This window comes from Mizuhopecten yessoensis, unplaced genomic scaffold (assembly GCF_002113885.1).
Source record: "Mizuhopecten yessoensis strain PY_sf001 unplaced genomic scaffold, ASM211388v2 scaffold5229, whole genome shotgun sequence".
NCBI classification, from domain to species: domain Eukaryota; kingdom Metazoa; phylum Mollusca; class Bivalvia; order Pectinida; family Pectinidae; genus Mizuhopecten; species Mizuhopecten yessoensis.
Window position 1 is genome coordinate 10,651 of NW_018405944.1, and position 23,658 is coordinate 34,308.

Genomic DNA, 23,658 nt, shown 5'->3' on the forward strand with positions numbered 1-23,658 from the left:
ATTGTTGTGAGATTGACTTGTGCTAATTTAAAGAATATAATTTTAAGCCAATATTAAAATATAATATTATAATCATAACAGTCCTTCAATTTAATTACTTCTCATAATATATCCTTCAAATATCACCGGAAAATAAACAATCTGGACGAATCTTTTTCTTTCTAGTTAAGATGCTATGCATGCTAGATTTTTTTCGACAGCTGTCCGTTGACAGGATTTTTCGTTAAAATTAAAAGTTCTTTAACAATTAAATCAAAATCGCCAGGTCTTTATATGCTCGGACTTGTTGATGTTTATTTCTTTCCATTTGTATGTGGCTCATATAGCAGGACTAACGGCAAAACGTGTGGCGGAAAATCACTTCCGTTATCGTTCCTTTTAAAGAACTCTTCTGGCTTGGAGGCAAGAAAAATGCAAGGGAAAACAAGAAACATGCGTTGGTGAAGAGAAGAATCGAGTCTTTGATCATCGTATTCCATGGTGTGACAATCAAAATGTAAATGCATATGCATTATTTTGTGTGCATGATTTTTAAACAATTATTGTTATGATTTCAATGGTCATCAATCTAAAAGATCCCGTTCACACATCAGCTTTTTGTTTACCACCCATCATCGCCGTCGGCATTGTCCTTCGGTACCGGCGACCCATTTCTCATCTACATCCCCATCATTAGCTTGTAACGAGTCTTAGTTCCATCTCTCAAATGTTGCTTTCAGAGGGGCATCATTGATGTTGGAAGCAAAGCGATGTATTTATAACAATGCATAAAACTATTGAAACTTACCAGGTTTAGAACATCCACTGACTTTAGAGGACTGTAATTGACTCCAATGCATCATCTCATGATGACAAGTCAGAAAAATACAGAATTGCAACTTACGTTTTTTTTGTGTACAATGATATACAGAAAAAGAGCAAAATTCGTTTTAAAAAATACTAGAGAAACTTGCATACTTGTAGCTTGTAGTATTGCAAGAAATAGTCGGGTACTGGAGCACCGACAAATCTGGCTATATATATAGCTAGATTTGGCTATATTGTCAAATATAAATAAACATGTATAGCACGAATGCAAACAAACATGCCAGAACTGGTCGTAATTATCTCGTGCACATCAATTGAATTGTTGACCAAACAGGTAAGTCGGTGAAATGAAAGTGATTCACCTAAAAACTCAATTTTCATTCATTTCTTTGAATTCTATCGTTGCATTTTTTCCCCTGTCAACATACATCACTTATTAGTAACAAACTATAGCGTGTCTACTCAATATGGCGTCTGCTTCGTGTTAGCAAAGATAAGCATCCCGATGATGCATATTCAGCCCTTGCTTTCGGAAGATGCTTCCGAGTAAGAATGATAACATGCAATGAAAGTTGTTCATGGGTCGGGAAGGAGTGAAATATTTTGTGTTTCGGTACAGAAATCGTTAATATTCCTGTCTGACCATCAGATTGAGAGGATTAAAGGATGCAAGTATGGAGTTTCTATATAAAAATATTTCATTTCACCAACTCACTTGTTTGGTCAACACTTCAATCGATGTGCAAGAGGTAATTACGACCAGTAATGGCATGTTTGTTTACATTCGCGCTATATACGTATAGTCATAGCCAAATCTAGCTTTATAGCTAGATTTGCTGGTGCTCCAGTACCTGATAGTGATAAATATAGTGCTGTCGCCGTGGCTTGAACTCACAACCCTTGGCACTCCAGCCAGATGCTCTATCGCTGAGCTAAAGGGAAATTCCAGACAGCTTGCGCTTGTAAGGCAACCTAATCAAAGCATATCTTTTACACTATTCCCCACTTTTTTTCAATCACCAACCCAGGTTCTTTGACTCCCAGAATAGGGTTCTCCTACCTTGAACGGAAAAAGGTCAACAGCACCAGTTTGTAGTAGGACGAGTTTAAGTGATAAAGATAGTGCCGTCGCTGGGGCTCGAACTCGCAACCCCTGGCTCTCCAGCCCGATGCTCTACCGCTGAGCTATAGAGAAATTCCTTACAGCTAACGCTTGTAAGGCAACGTAATCAATGCACATCTTTTACATACACACAACTTTGGTAGCAAGATTTTGCATAACTTTGATAGGATGCTTGCTATATTCCAAGCTCTAATATTGAAATTAAGAAAATAAATGTTGACTTCTGAAACAAACGTTGGGCAATTGTTGTAATCCTACAAACAGACTAGTAAGTATGTAGATTAGAGTATAGAAAACAATGTCAACTCTTCGTTAACCCTTTCAACCCTAGGTAACTTTAATAGACTCTACCATACATTTATTTGGAGGAGTTCATTATGGTCTGCAGTGTTGAAAGGGTTAAATAGTTAAAGTGGCTGAATATGTTTCACTGCTCATATTGTCTGTATAAACTAAGGGAAGAAGTAATGATTTTGTATACCTGGTAATCATTTTGCTAAGTAGATTCTATATTGTTTGACAGTTGATTTATGAAATTTCCCACCAAAATATGTATTCCAGATGACAGGGAAATATTTATAACAGGAAGAGGTTGACGAAAAATATAACTTTAACATATTGTGATACGAAATTGTTCAACTACCGGGTAATGCATATTTTTGGTTGTTTACCTGTCATCTTTGGATAATTTGGGTTCATTATACAAAATAAGAAATACAGGGACAGATTGATAAAACATTTCCAGAAAATCCTTCTTCTAATTTACCGCAACTATACTGAATCTGCTAGGTATTCAAAATGATTGATTTTTTAAACAAGTGTGTACTATATAAAGTCTGGCGAAACCACATAAGTAATCATGGCTAACAACTAAATACTTGTGATGAAATGGTAAGTGAGTAACTGATATAAAAAACACCTATTGACATTGATTGTAGATAGTTAATGTATTTTCCTGACACATAATATAATGCCTTACTGGAAAAAGTAAAATTAACCAGGTTTCTTTATACCTTTTTTTTTCAGAAGAACATGTCCGGTATATCGCTTTTATCATTGGAGGGAAGTGATGTGATTGATGTACCACTGACAAAGACAGTCATAGGAAGGGGACCATTCCTACAGGTGAAGTTTAATCTGTTTCAGTTGGCATTGATAGCAATATATGGGTCCAGGTGTAAATCTGCAAGCTTAACAATAAGTTAACATAAGATTTTCAGTTAATATACGTTCAAGAAAGATTGAATTTAAGACTAAAATTGTATATAGTAAAAAGCCAATTATCTGGAACCCGTAAGGAGACATACATAAGGTTAAGATAACAGGGCTTTCAGTTGACGCTTGACAAAATCTTCAATTAGTTGAAGGTGGTCACTATATGGTAGAACTAGAACATCTTTAGCAATTATATAAGTCAAATAATAATTTCCTGAAAACTGAAGGGTCAAAATACCTGTCTAATACATATATAGCGTCCTTTCAAACGCAAATTTTGTGAAGTCAAATGAAAGTCCTTGATAAGCAGTCATTTGGATAAGCCTTCTCAAATGATCAAAGTTCACATAATCAATGTTCTACTGTATAAGGATTTAATATATGGTAATCATCTAAAATAAATACAAGGAACCCAATATTTTTGGTGAATTTTTCAAATATATTTTAAGATTGCAATTTGAATATTGATGTTAAATATAGTTAAGCCCACCCCATGGGTTTTCTCCGGGTTCTCCGGTTTCCTCCCACACTAAGACCCCTGTAGGCCAGCATCCGGGCCAACAAGAGTGATTAATATAAGTTGACACAACTTGTTTCATAATTGTTGTAAAATAAATAAAGTTAATATTTTTATATATTGAAACTTTCTTAAAATATTTTCAACACAACATAAAATGTTAAAGTTATCTGCTTGTTTCAGGTCACCGATAAGAGAGTTTCAAGGAACCACGGCATACTAGAAGTGGAAGATGGAGACTTGTATCTGACGCCAGTGTGTATAGTTTTGTATTCTTGACATGCTTGTGTTTGAATGTATGAGTTACTATCTATCATCATTTTCCATCTTACCCACCCGGTTGGCTATGAGGTCTACATCTAGAGTATTTGACGGTGTTGTACGTACTCTGGTGTGTGATGGCATATAGCTAGGTACAGGTTAGATTCCTGATGTCAGGTCAGAGGCAACTTGTTTCCAACTTTTCTAGCAGGGCCTTAAAGTTTTTGTTTGGATATTGTTTATGTTAGTGCGGACATTTCGTGAATGTTTTAATTTTCCACTACAGATTTAGTGGTGATGTGTGTTTATGTGGAATAGAAACATGAGCACCTTTTTGAAAATCACCACCAGATGTACTTGATAAAAGATCTTTAAGTCTTAATGTCGTGTGAAGAAATCTGATTTATCACATAACAGGATGTTATTCAGCGTCATGTCACCATTACACAAGTTTTTAGTCTGTAACAGGTGAAATTTACCTGCAGTGATATCACTAGGAACATAACCACCATTGATGTCACAAATTCTATGCAGTGGCAAAACTTCTGATGTTACTTTGATTTTTATTGTCTTAAATAAAAATAAAATTTGGAATTCAACATCCTTTAGTTGAGTATATCATAAAAAAATTCAAACCTGTTTTTATTACATCTGATTTTTTTTTTAAATATCCAAAAACTTGTTTCATAAAAATCGTTTGTAATGGAAACCTTTTTGAGATTCTCCGTTTATTTAATTGTTAAAAGTTTGAATATGTTCTTTATTTTGTTCTTTACAAGAAGTTAATAGATCACAACCTTCTCCAAAATTGGCCGTTATTGACGCGAGTAATTTTAGGGTGCAAGTAACGTAGGGAACAGGAATGATTGAAAATAAGTAGTGTTGACTATTTTCCCTGTAGATATATATCCCATGATTAGTAATGTTTTTCCTTACTCTTTTAAAGACACACAGTAATCCATGCTTTTTCAAGAAGAATGGAGGAGGTTCGGCCGTGGCTCTCCCTAAGGACGAGAAGCGATGTCTCGGAGCAGGGGATGTGTTTGGTTTACTCCCAGATAAACTCTTCTTCAAAGTAAAAACAAACAAGATTACAAATGGAGCAAATAAAGGGTGAATATTGTTTTTTATTTGTTACAAATGATTAAATTACTGCCAACTGGCCAAAGATGCCAATGAGTTTAATGACAGATAAATGTATTGGATATTTTTCAAAAATGTTAAAATTCATAATTAAAAGTGCTCATCTATTATTCTAAAAGAAAACATGATTTTTCACCTTACAAGTAATTAATGGGCAATATTTGTTTGTTGTTACAATTGATTTTAATTATAGAATTAATTATTGAAATGGTATTATTGATTTCCAGTGGAGTTCAAAATGATACGGCAGCAGCAAAGTCAGAAGGTATGTTAATAATTTTTTTCAGAACAATTGGATTCCTATCATCCTGCAAAAACTCAGACATTGAAAATCTTTCTGGACTGTAGAACTACGACTTAATTTTGTTGTTTCTGAATACATGTATCAGTGATCAGATTGCTGTCGTTGGAATTGACAGAATTCCTGCTCGGCTCTTTGACTCCTGTCATATATGTACATTGTACAGAAATATCTTGATGATATCATCTGCTGCAGATTAGTTTTCCATGTGTGCCAGAATATCTTTAAATTCAAATTGTCTGTACAAATAACTATTAAACTGGATGTTACTATCACATTGAGCCAAAGTCTACTTATCGAGTCACAAACTTGTGAAAAGCTCTGGTCAATGTCGTCGTGGAATAAAAACACATAGCTATTAACTTCTGCTACTCAGTTTTGTGCTTATCCCACCAAATTTCCATGAGCATTTACAATTTTCCCTTTTCAGGATCAGAAAAAGAGGAGGAAGAGGATGATGAGGATGAAGAGGATGATGAAGATGATGAAGATGATGAAGATGACAAGAAAAACACTGGTAGTCCAGTAAAAAAGGTAAACCTGAAATAATGTTTGTACTCCATGGGGGTATGTTCTTATTTAATGGACTTTTGAAGTGTTAATATTTCAAATGATTGGAAGAGGGTTTCATGTAAGTGTTTATACTCTATATTGGATTATGTTATTCTGTTCCTGCTTTTTCCATCAAAATATCAACAACTGAAATCAGAATTAAAAAAAAAAGTAGGTTTATGAAAGAATACTATTAGACTTACCCCTCCTGCCCATGCAGGGTGTGGTACATGTATAGGGAAATTCCTCCCCAGGGGTTTTCAAATTGGGTAAAACGTAAGGCTTGCTGTGAATTTTGTATCTGTTTGAAAATCCTGAGTCTGGAATTTTCCTATCCTACACCCCTCGGCACAAAACAAACAATATTCATCTATCATTCCAGTCACTACATTTAGCTCAGAAACAGCCAAAAAAAAGCATCGCAATTTCTGCATCTCAGCATCAGAATATTACATGTCATTCTTGTACTGTGATATCTTGCACATGAAATAGGATGTAAGATAAAAATGTCTTGCACCCCTTAACCTAGTCCAAATTATTCTGACGTTTTATCGACTTTTTTTATATCGGTCTGTCGTCGATTAACGTCAGAACTCTGGCCCTCTATAATATGCGGGAAATAAGCGACCCGCACCCGGGTCGCACTTCAAACTGATATTTTAGAAACAAATCGTCACTTTCACACACATGTCGCACATGGATCGAAAGATCTATTCTTTATGCACTAGGTGGTATCAATAACATGTTTCAAAGATCATTAGGAAAAGTATTTTCCAACGTTTTCTATACCAACCCATGTTTTTAATGGAAATTAGGGCATGAGCAATGTCACATGACTTGACGAGATCTCGCGTTACCGAAGGTATTTCCCAACGTTATGACGTAGGCCGGCGAGATTTTAGTCACATGGCATTAGAAGGCGGGGATTGTATTGGTTGTTTGAGGCATGTAATTTATGTTCATCTTGTGCATAAAGAATAGATCTTTCAATCCATGTGCGACATGTGTGTGAAAGTGCCAATTTGTTTCTAAAATATCAGTTTGAGGTGCGACCCGGGCGCAGGTCGCTTATTTCCCGCATATTATAGAGGGCCGGAGTTCTGACATTAATCGACGACAGACCAATATAAAAAAAGTCGATTAAACGTCAGAATAATTCGGACTACCCTTAACCCAGGACAGTTCTGTCATGTATTCACAGGAATGAAAGAAATTAATTTCACTTTGTTTTTAATTAAATCAGATCCTGCATTTTGTACAGATAAATGTTACGTTTCCTTTAATACATTGCCTATGAGAAAAAGTAGATATCTTGTTTTGTGAGAAATATGATAATCTTATGGTTGCAGAAGACCGTACGACCTCCGGGGAAGGGAGATATGAGCCTGCCTACCGACAAGAAGCGAGTACTCCCAAACTGGATGGTACAGATTGCCAAAGTATCTGGGGGTTCTCCTAGCCCCGCCAAGAAGGCCCCAGCTAGATACGATACGAAAAAAACAGGTAGGATTTATCATTTATTGAAGTACGGAGAAACTTGTGTAAAACCAAATATCACAGGGTTCAAACTTGATGTCCACAGACAGACAGCCAGTGATTTGAATTAAACAGATTTAAGTCCCCTTTCTGTAAAACAGTGTTATCTAGTTGATGGTTCGGGTGACATACGTTTCCAGATTTTGCTTTACTACCGTGGAACTTTAATGAAGATCTTTATCCTCAAGTAGTTGCAGGAATTGTAACTCATGTCTAACCGTTATACAGGTATATTTCTGACATTTCAAGTCATGAGTCATAGAGCTTGAGTATCCAGCCCATTGAAAACTTGTGATTCAGTGACCTGGGATTACGGCCGCAAATTAAACGCTATGTCTTCTCTTAACTCCCACATTGAACTTGTGATAAACCAAACTTGGATGAAGTTGCTGAACAAAAACCTATTATTAGCTCACCTGCCCGAAGGGCAAGTGAGCTTATGTCATGGTGCGGCGTCCGTCCGGCGTCCGTCCGTCCTCGTCCGTCAACTTTTCCTTTAAACAACTTCTTCTGAAGAATGGACAGGCCTAGAGTCATGATATTTGGCTGAAAGCTTCGTTGGTAGAAGCCCTACAAAGTTTGAGAACGAAAATGACCTTGACCTGTTTTCAAGGTCACAGGGGTCAAATATTGAAAAAACTTCAAACGACTTCTTCTGAAGAACTGAAAGGTATAGAATCTTCATATTTGGCTGATGGCTTCCTGGGATAGAGCCCAACAAAGTTTAAGAATGAAAATGACCTTGACCTACTTTCAAGGTCACAGGGGTCAAATGTGTCAAACACTTCAAACGACTTCTTCTGAAGAACTGAAAGGTATATAATCTTTATATTTGGCTGGTGGCTTCCTGGGATAGAGCCCAACAAAGTTTGAGAATGAAAACTAGTTTGACCTACTTTCAAGGTCACAGGGGTCATATATGTCAAAAGCTTCAAATGACTTCTTCTGAAGAACTGAAAGGTATAGAATCTTTATTTTTGATTGATGGCTTCCTTGGATAGAGCCCGACAAAGTTTGAGAATGAAAATGACCTTGACCTTCTTTCAAGGTCACAGGAGTCAAATGTGTCAGACACTTCAAACGACTTCTTCTGAAGAACTGAAAGGTATATAATCTCTATATTTGGCTTGTAGCTTCCTAGGAAAGAGCCGAACAAAGTTTGAGAATGAAAATGACCTTGACCTTCTTTTAAGGTCACATGAGGCAGATATGTCAAACACTTTAAACGACTTCTTCTGAAGAACTGGTAGTTATAAAATCTTAATATTTGGCAGGTGGCTTCCTGGGAAAGAGCCAAACAAAGTTTGCGAATGAAAATGACCTTGACCTACTTTCAAGGTCACAGCGTTCAAATATGTCAAACAGTTCAAACAGCTTCTTCTGAAGAATTAAAAGGCATAAAATTATAATATTTGGCTGGTGACTTCCCGGGATAGAGCTCACCAAAGTTTGCAAATGAAAATGACCTCAACCTACTTTAGAGGTCACAGAGGTCAACAACATTTTAATGGATTTGTTCTTGAGAACTAAAAGGAATGGATTCATAAGATTTGGCTGGTAGCTTTTTGGAATAGAGCTAACCAATTTGAGAAGGAAAATGACATTGACCTACTTACAAGATCACAGGGAAAAATATGTCAAGCAACTTCTGAAGAAGAATCAAAAAGCATAGAATCTTATAATAATATTTTGCTGGTAGTTTCAACAGATGGAGCCAACAAAGTTTGCGAGGGAAATATTTTTAGTGCAATATAATATTTAATGAGAATATTTTGCTATGACTGCTTAAATATTCAGGTGAGCGATACAGGGCCTCTTGTCTTCCTTTCTGTCAAAAATAAAAAAATTAGGAAAAAAACTCTCAATTGGAACCCAATAATTACAGTGATTGTCATCTGACAAAAACAGGCTACAATTTAGAAAAATATGAATTGGTGAAAATTAGATTTGATAGTTTGAGTTTAGGATCTCTTCCCCCTTTAACCTTTGTTTAGATATAACTGTAGCACAGTACAGCCTGGACACTAAAATAGCCAGGAGCTGGCCATGGTGTAACTCACAGTACCTCACTTTCAGTCCAGGCTTGGTGCTGCTATACGACTAGAGTTAGGCTAAGGCAAACATCAGACCTAGGGGTCGTCTTACAAAAATTAGATTTATACATTAATACATATAGGATAGACGGCTCCTTCTCTCCTCATGTTTCCCTTTTCTATTCCTTCACTCTTTACTTTATCCCTTCTACTCATTTTCTCTCTTTTCTTCGTCTGCTGGATAACCCAACTACTCAGTAGTGAAATGGACGTAAAACCAACCAATCAATCAATCAAGCCTAGACACTTCTGAAGACCAGGTAGCTCAGTCGGTTAGAACAATAGTATAACTAGCTTCACTGAAGTTTCAAGCTCAGGACATTTTTGCTGATTATATTTTGTTCATTTCACCTTAATTATTTCTCAAAAATGTTCCGCTGGGTATATTTTTCTTTTCTGAAATGGTGCACCAAAGCTGTAGTCATGATTTAAACACAGATTCCAGTACTTTGTTACGGATTTTGGTAGTGGTACAGGGATTGTCATTTTATTGTTCCTACCAGTACATGTACTCATTAAGTAGTTTAGTAAGCTTAGGACATAAAACTGAGTTGTTACTGTTTTACAGCAACACCCAAAAAGGCAGATTCTGATGAAGAACAAAAATCGCCCAGAAAAAAGGCCAAAGGTAAGAAATATATACATTTGTCACATTGAAGAAGAATTTGTGTTGCAAAAAGGTTTTGTTTTTGCACCAGGTTGTCGTAGGGATTTAATAATGGGATCTATGTCAGCATATCGTTGATTATTTATGCATTATTCAATATAGGTTAACAGTTGGTCTGATTTATAGATTTATATTGCAGTAGATGAAATAATTGTCAACTCATGCATCTCTGCAAGTGTACATGTTTGTTTGTTTGTTTGTTTGGGTTTAACATCCTTACAACAGGTAAGGTCTTATGACATATATTTGGCATGAACAAAGCTGTAATTTCATGTAAAAGGAAAAAAACATTTAAATTAAAAATAGACTGTTAAATATTTTTTTTAAAAACCATGTCAAGTTGTACTTTTTATTTTTAAATTAGCATGAGATGATACCTTTTCTCATCATTTTGTTGACTTTAATGAAACATTGTAGAGGTTGTTCAGAAATTTTAATACTTAACACGAACATATCACAACCACCAAAAACACACACCCATACACTACATGCAAGCATCTTGCACACAGGGAAGGCACGTCTTTAAATGACCATAGCTGTTGATAGGACGTTAAACAATACTAAACCAAACAGTCTGCTATCTGTTCGGCCCATACCTTTTCTAAATGACATAGGATTGAGTTGTGATGGAATGTTTTAACAGCATGTGATTATCCCCATCCAGGCCACTAGAAAATATGTATCACTCTCCTCATCATTAGCTCAAGGTCAATTTCACAATAGAGGTCAATTCAGTGGTCAAATTATAATTACATAAGCAAATTTTCCCTCAACCCGAATCACAGAGGTCAAGGTCAAAGGTTAAATCACAAAAATGCTGTGATACATACGTATACTGTACTTACTCATCAAGACACATGACCATGGGCTAGATTGGCATCAATTCATTATCCAACTCGTCTCGCCAAAACTTTCTAAATATTGAAGAGTTTGCACTACAAAGCCATCATGTAGCCACATTCTAGACATTTATGTAATTTTCAGTTCATTACACAAAAATTCTTTTCTGACATGTTGTAAAATGAGATAAGTTGGGAGGCATTGAACATATTCTGCTGATTTTTTACTAAATTACCTGTACAGTAGCTGTTGTCTTGGTCTAATAGTGTATACATATCTAGTGTGTCTATGTTGGCTATAGGAGCAGTTCAACAAAAGACAGATTTCAGTGAATCAGGAGAAGAAGAAGAGGAGTCTGAAGAAGAATATAAACCCAAACCAACTAGTCGAGGCAGAGGTAAGGTGAAAGATATGAACATGTAGTTACGTCTATTGACCTGAGAATGTGATATCGATGGTGTTATCTCACCTAGCATACGTTTGGTATTTCACTACATGTATAAACAAGTAAGGTGTTGGGTGCATGCTTATTTCCTAGGTAAGATTTGGTGTCAGTTAGAGAACAATAGGATTTAATTACAGGTAAATTATAGTCTGCACTATAAAGTGTCTTACCATATATGTATAGGAGTGTATACGTAGAGAAACATCCTAACAGTGAGCTTTGTTGTTAAATTCTTTTTGTTTATGGTTATCTTTGTTGAGACTTTTTTTCTCACGTTACATGCTTCAGATTCTTTTTTTCACTTTCATATAATATCATACACATCATCATAACATATACACTGCATCAAAATATTAACATTCATTTTTCATTTAATATTATATCATACTTGTCAGAATTCCTAAAGGTCAATCTCAGAGAGTTTTACTTTCATTTTAAGGGAATTTGGGTCAAAATAAGGGAGGTTTTATTTGCAGTGTGATTCATAGCATAAAACCATATATTAGTCCACTAAATTCATTAAACAAAGTACAAAATGAAACAAATTAGAAATTTTATTTTGAATTTTGCATAGTTTTTGTGTATAATTATTAGAAACAAAAAGTTTACAAAACAGAATATCACACAGTTGAGATATCAGACTGAAGAAGCAGATTATACTTCACAGCTTCAGTGAAATTCAGTGCGACAGGCTAGCTAATAGACACAGCAGTCACAAGAACCGCTGATGTTGAATTTAACTCACATTATTTGAACTTTGAACTTTGATAAGTTTGTACATGTTAGGATAGCAGTTGTCTTTGTTCATTTACGTTTGAATTTTTTGGGCAACGTGATACAATCTGGAAACATGTGCTTAACAAGAGGACAAAAATGATCCACTGGAAAAAAGGGGACTAATTAGAAATTAAATAATTTTTTTAAGACGAAGCTGAGGTTAATATCACTTTCAGGTCCACATAACCACATATTCACGGGTACTCGCATTCTTTATTGTTGTGTTAGATCTGAAATGAAGACATTGTGATCTTTTGATATATAAAAAATTATAGAGAGTAGTAACCCTCTGTTTCTAAAATAGCAACAATGAGTCAACATTACAAATTACCAACCTCCACACATTGATAATGATTTGACCAGTGAGGATGTAGAAATATGTGTTCTCTAATATTGACCAGTGCTGTGTGGCCAAGCCAAGAAGTTGATGAGGAAGTACAGTAAGGTAAAACAGAATGAAGTCTAGTGATGTGTGTTAGGCTAAGTGAGACAGGATCCTAAACAGTGTTATAAAATCTCGAAAAATTGGGATTGAAAAATAATGATTACAAATAACGGATTTATTGTTTGGTATCAAATGTTATTTTCTTGTGTGATGTGTACAGGAGCAGGTCAGAAAAAGAAGGCAGCCGAATCAGAGGAGTCTGAGGAGGAGTCTGAAGAAGAGTACAAACCAAAACCTCGCTCACGGGGCAAGAGTAAGTTCATACACTCATGTTCAGTATCACAGGGAAGGAGTACATTGTTTATGTTTACAGAGTAGGGGCAAGTTCATTTATGTTTGCAGGGTAGGGGCACGTTGTTTATGTTTACAGGGAAGGAGTAAATTGTTTATATGTACAGAGTAGGGGCAAGTTCATTTATGTTTACAGGGTAGAGACATTTGTTCATGCCTAGGGGTTAGCTGTAAATTGATTTACTTGTAGAGGGGTTAATAAATATATTGATGTTCATATATCTTCATGGGGTAAAGGTATATTTACTCTATGTCAAGGGGTAGAAGTATTTTATTTAGCTAGACATGCCGTGTAGGATTACATCACTATACTCACACTTTTAGGACGGGGTACATCCACTCACTCTTGCCTGTGAGACAGGGGTACATTAATTTTTGTTTGTGCCCATGAGGCAGGGGTATGTCCAGTTAATCATGCCGATGAGGTCAGGATACCTCCATTTAGTCACACGCATGGGACAGGATCTGATCTTCAAATGTTGTCCAATAGATGTGTCACAATACATCAAGAGTGTATCACGATATATTGCAATACAGAATGAATATATTGCGATACGTATCCCAATATATTGTCATAGGAAAGATGTGCTCGATTTTATAATATGTTGTTGTCAGAATGTTACTTAATCATATATAATATGGATCACATAGATTTAAGATTTTTGTCAAACCAGCCATCAATTACAAAATTTGAACTATTAAAAGCCGACTTTATGCTAATTGGCATATCTGTTGGAATTTGTAGTAATTTGCAAAGTTAAAACACCAAGCAGAATGAAATACATAAAAAATAAGCATTTAAAGAAATTGCGATACAGCAATAATTCCTTTCTGTATTGTGGTACAATACGATATATCCGTGTATTGCGATATACCTGTTTTCGGATATATTAGGACAGCCCTAGTGTCAAATGTAAACATCATATATCCCATAGACATTCTGGCTTGGAAACACTTTGATCATATGGTTGGAAGACCAAATGTATACTTATACTTCAAATTCTGTTTAGCTACTCAAAGAAAGAGGAAAAAAGACGAGGACGATGATGAAGAAGATGAGGAGGAGGAGGAGGAGGAATATAAACCTAAAAATACTGGTAGAGGAAGAGGGAAAAAACCTGCAGTCAAATCTCCGTCTAAACGAGCAAAGAAACAGAAAGAATCCTCATCTGAGGATGAAATGTCTGAAGAGGAGTCGCCAAAGAAATCAAAGAGGAAGGATGAATCTGAGGAGGAAGAAGAAGTAAAGAAAAAGCCATTTAAACGAGTAAGACGAGTGCGGGACTGGAATACACCTTCCACTAGTCGGCCAGCAAGGTCCGCAGCAACAAAGAGGGGGAGCTATGGTATGTCATAGGATTGTCACCAGTACATGGATACCAGAATACTGGCTAGGTAGCTGTATCAAATCATTGAAATGCATGTTCTGAACATCTATGATGGTATTAAGCCGAGTTGCTTAAATATGTACCATGATATGCTACAGCCAGTGTTTATTTTTTAAAACATTTGATTTCAACAAATGATTCATGCAGGTTTGAAAAGAATAGTAGAGAATTAAAATATTCCTTATGTAGTTATGTGTGATTATGTCATAGGTAATAAAGATCAATCAGTGAGATGTTTAAACTCATGCTAGATTATTCTTCTGAGAGTCTATGTTGTGTGCTAATGTAAGAATGTACAATTATTTTTAACTTTGGTGTGAATGCAGCAGAATTCTCCTAATTGAAAGGCACAAATCTCTGAAAAGAAAAAAAAGAAATGTCTGCTCACATTAGTTTCCGCTCAATAACTTCAGTAATTTTGAATGGATTAATTTCAAACTTAGTAGGAAGGTTCTTTGCCATGAAAGCTCGAACAAGTTCAATAACCAAAATTATTTGCCAGTAATTTACGGAGTTATGGTCCTTTGTAGAATTTCTGAAACAGTGTCCGCTCAATAACTTCAGTAATTTTGAATGGATTAATTTCAAACTTGATTGGAAGGTTCATTGCCAAGAAAGCTCAAACAATTTCGATAACCAAAATTATTTGTCGGTTATTTATGCAGTTATGGCCCTTTGTGGCAAATTGCTCATGCAACATCCGGAGGGCGTATCATGTACCTCTTCGCGGAACTTTTGTTGTTGTCTGTTCCAAATTGATATAAAGGGAAAATGTTGAGTTCCTGATGTGGACAAATTCACTCAGTTTCTAAATTATGGATTACAGTTGATCTTTTCAGATTTTCTTGTTTCTTGACCATTTTCAGAGTCATTAAGGCCTATTTATTTAATTACTACTGATTTTCATTGGTGGTAGGGGGGAGGTTGAGATGGGAGTGGTGGGGAAATAAAGCAGCTGCTCCAAATGGTTTGTTTGAAGTACACGTATAATCAACTGGCCCGCTGAAAACATCCTTATGATGAATACACCTCCGTATAACACACTCAGAAGGTTACTTGTGTATCAGCAGGATATCACTGCAGGTCACTGCCATGTAGGCCTCCTAGGTATACCATGCAGATAATTAACTATGTTTGAGTTATACCTGGTGCGCAGTACAGGCCCATTGGGCCATTTCTTTGTCCTTTTATTGCAGTAGATGAGTTTGTTGCGCCGGATGACCTTTCAGACGAGGATGAGGACGTGTCGGATGAGAAGGACAGTGACTTTGTGCTAGAAGAGGATGACTCGGGTAGCGACTGGGAGGCATCAAATCGAAAAGTAAATACTTCTGTAATTTTGGTTGATGTACAATAAAGAGAATCTAGGCACTTTCCTTGTACAGCAGGCTGTATTACCATATCATTTACATAATATACAATCAAAATAAGTTTTAAAGCGAATAATCTAGGCTCCAGCTTTGGTTTTAACAATATCCCCCCTCTTCCTTGTATATTACAATGTATGTAAAGAAATACCCACCAAAGCATAATTTGGATGTTCTTCATGATATGTTTATATATTGTTTTAGAGTAATGATTTTCAACACAAGTCATGGTTAAAGTACTGGTAGGTGTTTTTATCCCCCACATTCACCGAAACGGGGGATATTAATTTGGGTTTGTCCGTCTGTCTATCTGTCACGCTTCGTTTCCGTGCAATAACTACAACAAATATTAACCGATTTTCTTCAAACTTGATCACAGGGTTAAATGCCTTAAGGGCTCAGCCAAGTTCGATGACGACTTTAATCAGACCCCATTTGGAAGAGTTATGGCCCCTTGCATAACAAAAACGTCATTATTATCTGCGTTTCGTTTCTGTGCAATAACTACAACAAATGTAAACTGATTTTCTTCACACTTGATCACAGGGTTATATGCCTTAAGGGCTCAGCCAAGTTAGTAACCACTTTAATCCGACTCCATTTGGCAGAGTTATGGCCCCTTGACTAACGAAATATGTCATTATCTGCAGTTTCTGCTTACCGGTAATAACTCTAGCAAATATTAGCCAAATTCCTTCAAACTTGATAGCAATGTTTGTGTTCCTCTGTCTTTCCACCCATCTTGGCCACTCTTTGTTTTTGGTGTGATAATTGCTGTAGATATTGTTCAGATGATTCAACCAAATTACGTATGCACATCCGACTCATGCTAAGTTTGCCAATCAATGTGATTTGTGCATATTTACAGACAATCAATGAGGTATAGGGGTTGGTTTTTTTCTTCAAGTTTTAAGCTTTTCATTATGTCTCAACAGCACGATACTCACATATTTAAACCTAACCTCATTAATGTTAACCTACAATATGTCATGCAAGCGGGGGATATAAATTCCACGATTTTGCTTGTTTTTCCTTTATTCATATGTGAGACTATAAGGATTCATTAGTGTGAATTGAATCCATGTTTTGTCTGTCAGTTGTTAAGGTTGAAAGCAATACAGGTTTCTGTTTTATGTAGTAATTTTACTTAAGATATCCAAAAAGTGTTTTCATTATAGGAAAATAAATGGTTCAAAATGTTACCATATAGTTTTTAGGTCACCTGAGCTTTACTCAAGTGACTTATTCTCATCGCTTTCAGTCCGTCGTCGTCCGTAATTTTTTTTACATTTTCAACTTCTTCTCAAGAACCTGTGGATGGATTTTTTTAAAACTTGGTCAGAATCATCTTTGGTAGATGAGGCTACAAAATTGTAAAATTGGGATTCCTACCCCAACCCCTGGGACCGGGGTGGGGCCCCAAAGGGAAAATTAACCAATATTTCAAAAATCTTTTTCTCCTGACTTAGTGTTACTACAGTCATTTTCTCTGCATGGAAAGAAAACATCAGGGGCTTTACTTAAATTGTAAATTTCAGGACCCCCGAGTTATCCGTTCTCCCTTGGGGAGGGGGTAAAGTTTACTAAAGTTTATATAGGGAAATTACACTTTTGGGTATATTTTGACAACTTTCTGTAGGAAATCCCGAGATATCCGTTCTCCCTTAGGGAGGGGGTAAAGTTTACTACAGTTTGTATAGGGAAATAACACTTTTGGGTATATTTTGACAACTTTCTGTAGGAAATTATTTTTACTTTGTGAGAATTATCCTTGGAGGAAGATGGTTTCAAATTGTAAAATTGAAATTCTTACCCCAACCCTAGGGGCCAGGGCAGGGCCCCAAAGGGAATATTAACCAATATTTCCAAAATGTTCTCCTCCAGACTCAAAGGTACTACATTCATTTTCTCTGCATGGAAAGAAAATCATCAGGGGCTTTATTTAAATCGTAAATTTCAGGACCCCCCAGCTATCTGTTCTTTCTTGGGGAAGGGGTAAAGTTTACCATAGTTTATATAAGGAAATAACACTTTTGGGTATATTTTATCCATTTTCAGCAGAAAATTACTCAAACTTAGTCAGAATCACCTTTGGTGAATGAGGGTATTACATTGTAAAATTGGGATTCCTGCCCCCATTACCCAGGGGCTAGGCCGGGGCCCCAAAGGGAACATTTACAATATTTTCACATTCTTATCCTTTGATGACATGACAAGTATTGTATTTCACTTAGTTTACATGCTGATTTCCACATCACATCCAAACAATAAAATAAAGCTACCAGTATCTATAATATAACTCAGGTGACCGCTAAGGCCCTTGGGCCTCTTGTTTCTCATAATCATCAAGGGTGTTAGAAGTGTTGGGGTTGGGTTTAGCTCACCATCATTACATATTTGGCTGTTCAAATCAACCTTTGTCCATTGTCTGTCCTTAAACAATTTTTTTCGTTACTGCTGTTACTTAAGATTACAGGACATATCTGGCTCAGGTTTGATATTCAGGTTTTCCTGGTTTTATAAACTGATTGTGGTGTTTTTTTTTAATTCAGGCAAGATATCAAGATAAAGGGCAAAAGAAAAAACCAGGTCGTAAGAGAGGACGTCAGAAGCGGGGTTCTGACAGTGAATCTGATGAAAGTTATGTTCCACGTGTCAGTAAGCGACGAGCAAGTGCTGCTGCAACTAGGAAGTTCAAAGACATTGATGAGGATTCGGATGAGGAATATAAACCTAGACCGTCATCACGACGAGGCGGTGGACAGCGAAAAAAAAAAAGTAGTGAGGAAGACGAGGATTCTGAGGAGGATTACAAAACAAAAAGGGGACGACCGAAAAAGAAGAAGAATGAGAGCGAGAGTGAAGAGGATGAATCTGAGAACGAAAAGCCAAAGGCACGAAAACCTCAGAAAAAAGGAAAAGATGAGGATAGCGATGAATCTGAGGAGGAAAAGCCAAAGGCACGAAAACCTCAGAAAAAAAGAAAAGATGAGGATAGCGATGAATCTGAGGAGGAAAAGCTGAAGGCACGAAAACTTCAGAAAAAAGGAAAAGATGTGGATAGCGATGAATCTGAGGAGGAAAAGCCAAAGGCACGAAAACCCCAGGAAAAAGGAAAAGATGAGGATAGCAATGAATCTGAGGAGGAAAAGACAAAGGCACGAAAACCTCAGAATAAAGGAAAAGATGAGGATAGCGATGAATCTGAGGAGAAAAAGCCAAAGGCACGAAACCCCCAGAAAAAAGGAAAAGATGAGGATAGCGATGAATCAGAGGAGGAAAAGCCAAAGGCACGAAAACCCCAGAAAAAAGGAAAAGATGAGGATAGCGATGAATCTGAGGAGGAGGAGGAGGCAGAGGAAAAGAAGAAAACTTCAAAGGCAGCAGCAAAACCAAAGCCAGAAGCAAAGAAAAGTAAAGACAGTGATGATGATGACGACGGTGCTCCAAAAGTGAAAAAGAGGAAGAAATGCATGTTTGGAAAGAAATGTTACAGGTAGTGTATGTTCTTATAGCAAAATGAAACACTCTACTCAAAGGTCTTTTAAAGAATTTTCATGAAACTTAACACAAATGTTTATAGTATCAATTACTAACTCTTAGTTTGATTTTGACACCAATCTGAAAATGTATATGGCTGCCAATGGCCATTTTGGATTTCAGCATCTGGGATAGTTTCTTTGTAATAACTCTTGAAAGAATCATTTCATTTTCATGAAACGTTCTCAATTTTGACCTGGATCTGAAATTCAATTTGGCTGCCAGATGGCATCTTGAATTTCAGCCCCTGAGGTGGTTTCCACGCAACAACTCTAGACCGAATAGTGTGATTTTCATGAAATAGATAATAAAAAAAGCAAATTTGATTTTTAGTCAGATGCAATATGGCCACCGGTGGCTATGTAAGATTTCAGCACCTGAGATGGTTACTGTGCAATAACTACTGAAGGAATGTCATTTTCATGAAATTTTCCTCACATATCTATGGTATCAATAACCCACTAAAATTAGATTTTCAACTAGTTTTGAAATTAACATGGCCACCAAAACTCATCTAGGATTTTGTGAAAAGTAACAATGTTTTTTTGCAATAACTGTTGTTAGATGTTTTGTAATTGAATTTCTTGCAACACCTGCACCTGTCTATGTTATCAGATATCCATACATTTATTTATTTTGACCCAAATCTGAAAATTAACATAACTGCCAGGAGAGTGCAGGCGACACATCCATTTCTATGGGATTCTAGCTATTGCCATCCTCGATATCCAGGGGTTACGCTCACTTTCCTCTCTACACCCCTGGAATATGTCATAGCAAAATGGAAGGCTCAGTGTGCGCCACCTTGTTGATGAGACAAGACTAGTGCGATCCTTTTATGTACTTTAACTCATTCACCCCTGAAGAAAAATTTAAACTCTTCCAATTCAAAGGTTGGAATAGTTCATTATGAAATTTCAGGGGTGAATGAGTTAAAAGAATATTGCGGTCATGTAACAGTAAAATTTGACAGGCTTTAAAGTCGTGCGTCTCTCCTTTGTAATCCTCCGAGGACAGGTATGACATATTCCAGGGGTGTAGAGAGCAAAAGTGAGCGTAACCCCTGGATATCGAGGATGAGCTATGGCAAGTAACATGGTACCTATCGGGTATAGAACCACACTAGCGATGTCAATTCTACTTTGTACAAGGTTGACTTGATAACTGTTCTTGGTTGATTTTACTTGTTAGAAAAAATCCTGCTCACTTCACCGACTTCTGCCACCCTGGAGACGATACGTTTGACGAGGAGGACAGTGAAATGTCTGATGATATGTTGGCCAAGTAGGTATCCCCCACCCCACTCTGCTGGAAACAGCTGACACATAATGACACATTTCAAGTCAAATATATAGATATAATGAAACGAAGACGTTTTTTGAAGTGATGGTAAGTTGTTTTTTAATCCCAGAAGAGATGCTTACACTTGAAATAGGGATTTACCTATAAGTGGTCATGTTGTCCGAACAATAAGATAAAAAGTGATCATGATTCTGGTGAAGTTGTGGCATTTTGGAGCATAGATTAGGACAACACTGGATACTGCACACCCTGACTAGTTAATGTTAGGACAGCACTGGATACTGCACACCCCGACTAGTTAATGTTAGGACAACACTGGATAGTGCACACCCTGACTAGTTAATGTTAGGAAAACACTGGATACTGCACTCCCTGACTAGTTAATGTAAGGACAACACTGGATACTGCACACGCTGACTAGTTAATGTTGGGACAACACTGGATAATGCATACCCTGACTAGTTAATGTTAGGACAACCCTGGATACTGCACACCTGACTAGTTAATGTTGGGACAACACTAGATACTGCACACCCTGACTAGTTAATGTTGGGACAACACTGGATACTGCACACCCTGACTAGTTAATGTTGGGGCAACACTAGATACTGCACACCCTGACTAGTTAATGTTAGGACAACACTGGATACTGCACACCTGACTAGTTAATGTTGGGACAACACTGGATACTGCATACCCTGACTAGTTAATGTTAGGACAACACTGGATACTGCACACCCCGACTAGTTTATGTTTGGACAACACTGGATATGGCACACCCCGACCAGTTAATGTTAGGACAACACTGGATAAGGCACACCCCGACTAGTTAATGTTAGGACAACACTGGATATGGCACACCCCAACTAGTTAATGTTAGGACAACACTGGATATGGCACACCCCGACCAGTTAATGTTAGGACAACACTGGATATGGCACACCCTGACTAGTAAATGTTAGGACAACACTGGATACTGCACACCCTGACTAGTTTATGTTAGGACAACACTGGATACTGCACACCCTGACTAGTTAATGTTAAGACAACACTGGATACTGCACACCCTGACTAGTTAATGTTAGAACAACACTGGATACTGCACAACCCGACTAGTTAATGTTAGGACAACACTGGATATGGCACACCCCGACTAGTTAATGTTAGGACAACACTGGATATGGCACACCCTGACTTGTTGATGTTAGGACAACACTGGATACTGCACACCCTGACTAGTTAATGTGGAATTGATTGTTAGACACGTTTTTACAATTTTCAACTTGGGGAAGAACTCGTTCACTAATAGGAAAATGGAGGTTATTTCATAATTTCCTGTTTAGAATGGGGTTTATCACCGGACCCAGTGGAAAGTTAGAAATTGTGCTGACCTCCCTATAGTCAGGTACCTAACATTGGGCATTTTTGGAGAGAAAATGTAAACATTCAGATATACTGGGGCCTGTTTGTTTATGCGAGAAAACAAAGCATTTTGTACATATTTAAATGTAGGACGTTGGATCTCTGTGCCAGATAATTGTGTTGGTTTTACCAACATTTTTATTCCAATTTTTTCATATTTAACCCTTTCACCACTGTAGACCATAATGGACTCATCCACATTAATGCATGGTAGAGTCTTCTAAAGTTACATAGGGGTGAAAGGGCTAAATGTGATATTTCAGGAACAAAGCCTGACAGACATGCAAATGTTAATGCAGGCCATAAAAGTCTTTGCCAAGACTGGTTAAAAAAGAAACATCAGATTACAAGGTCTGAGCTTATTTCGTAAAAGATTAACTCTGGTCCTAAGCGTCGACCGTCTGGTACCATAACACAAATGTGGCCCAGTATTCACTGCATTGTAAAGTGCCTCACACTAAAAAGTTTGAAGCATTTTGAGTTATTAAAATTTTTGTAAACCGATAATCTACTAGTTCATATTTAACAGGTTGCTAACTTAGCTTTATAGGACAAAAGATTTCCATATAATACTTTTTTTTTTGTGTATTAGTTTTGGGATAATAGGTGGAGGTAGGGTGGTTACTAGGGCAACAAAACAATTTTCACACAAATCACTTTTTTCAGGAAGATGAGACCATTTACTTTAAATGATTCATACAAAAGTTTCACTTCAATACTTCAATAATAATTCTATTTTTTCATTCATTCTAGAAAATATGCTAAATACAAGGACAATATGAAAGAAAAGGCAGGACTGAATAGAAAAAGTGAGTACGGTAGTTTTCAACGTACCCCCGCCCCCACCCACCTTCCCAACTACACTTTTAGATGAAGACATTTTTCCAGTCATGTACTGTATATCAATAAAATAAATAAGTTGGCAACTTTTTCGTACAGTAGTAGGGCAAAGAAAAGAATTTTGTTTTTGTTTATTTTGGCATTACCTGGGTTTCATTATATTGTAATGAAAATTGATTTAACAGATATAGAAGTGTAAAAAAAAAATATAAATCTCTTGTCTGCAAGTATTTTTTTTTTCAATTTCCTTTTTAAACCTCAGATTTGCAGTGTTGGAATTTCCATATTTGGAACATATACTTGTACTGCTGTAGTAATATCTTATTTGCATGTTATAAACCGTTTTTAAAGGCTACATAATTATATTCTTGTCTCTGGACTTGAGCAAGTCTTATATGTCTTGTTCATATGGGTCCTGCTTGATTCATGCTTATCCACCAAGCACCAAAAAGCCAACCAGCTAGGCAGGCATGTTGCTTGTTTGGAATAAATGTATTGTTTACCCTTTCACCCCTATGTAACTTGAGAAGCCTCTACCATGCATTGATATGGATGAGTCCATTATGGTCTACAGTGGTGAAAGGGTTAACCTGTTCACCCCTATGCAACTTGAGTAGACTCTACCATGCATTGATATGGTTGAGTCAATTATGGTCTACAGTGGTGAAAGGGTTAAAGCAGGCTTATAGTCAAGATCCAGTAGACTTGCTCAATTCATCACAGTATATAGACGGGGAGTGATATCCCAGAGACTGGTCTGACTGTGACAGTGGGTCGTATTGAGGT

At 36.8% G+C, this 23,658-nt stretch overlaps 1 protein-coding gene across 4 annotated transcripts in view; it reads left to right on the forward strand.

Annotated features, from left to right (window-relative positions):
• Positions 1-376: 376 nt before the first annotated feature.
• Positions 377-23,658, forward strand: part of LOC110450416 (ABC transporter F family member 4-like) — a 28,938-nt gene continuing 5,656 nt past the window's right edge. The window contains exons 1-15 of one of the 4 annotated variants that reach the window (XM_021497916.1): positions 377-496; positions 2,957-3,055; positions 3,846-3,917; positions 4,870-5,036; positions 5,294-5,331; positions 5,798-5,901; positions 7,269-7,422; positions 10,117-10,176; positions 11,357-11,452; positions 12,883-12,975; positions 14,024-14,359; positions 15,598-15,722; positions 18,321-19,264; positions 20,500-20,592; positions 22,786-22,841. In XM_021497916.1, the coding sequence (XP_021353591.1) occupies positions 2,963-3,055; positions 3,846-3,917; positions 4,870-5,036; positions 5,294-5,331; positions 5,798-5,901; positions 7,269-7,422; positions 10,117-10,176; positions 11,357-11,452; positions 12,883-12,975; positions 14,024-14,359; positions 15,598-15,722; positions 18,321-19,264; positions 20,500-20,592; positions 22,786-22,841 (2,431 nt within the window). In that variant the 5' untranslated portion in view covers positions 377-496; positions 2,957-2,962. The remainder of the gene's footprint in view (positions 497-2,956; positions 3,056-3,845; positions 3,918-4,869; positions 5,037-5,293; positions 5,332-5,797; positions 5,902-7,268; positions 7,423-10,116; positions 10,177-11,356; positions 11,453-12,882; positions 12,976-14,023; positions 14,360-15,597; positions 15,723-18,320; positions 19,265-20,499; positions 20,593-22,785; positions 22,842-23,658) is intronic. The other 3 variants (XM_021497914.1, XM_021497915.1, XM_021497917.1) reach the window with 3 other exon arrangements.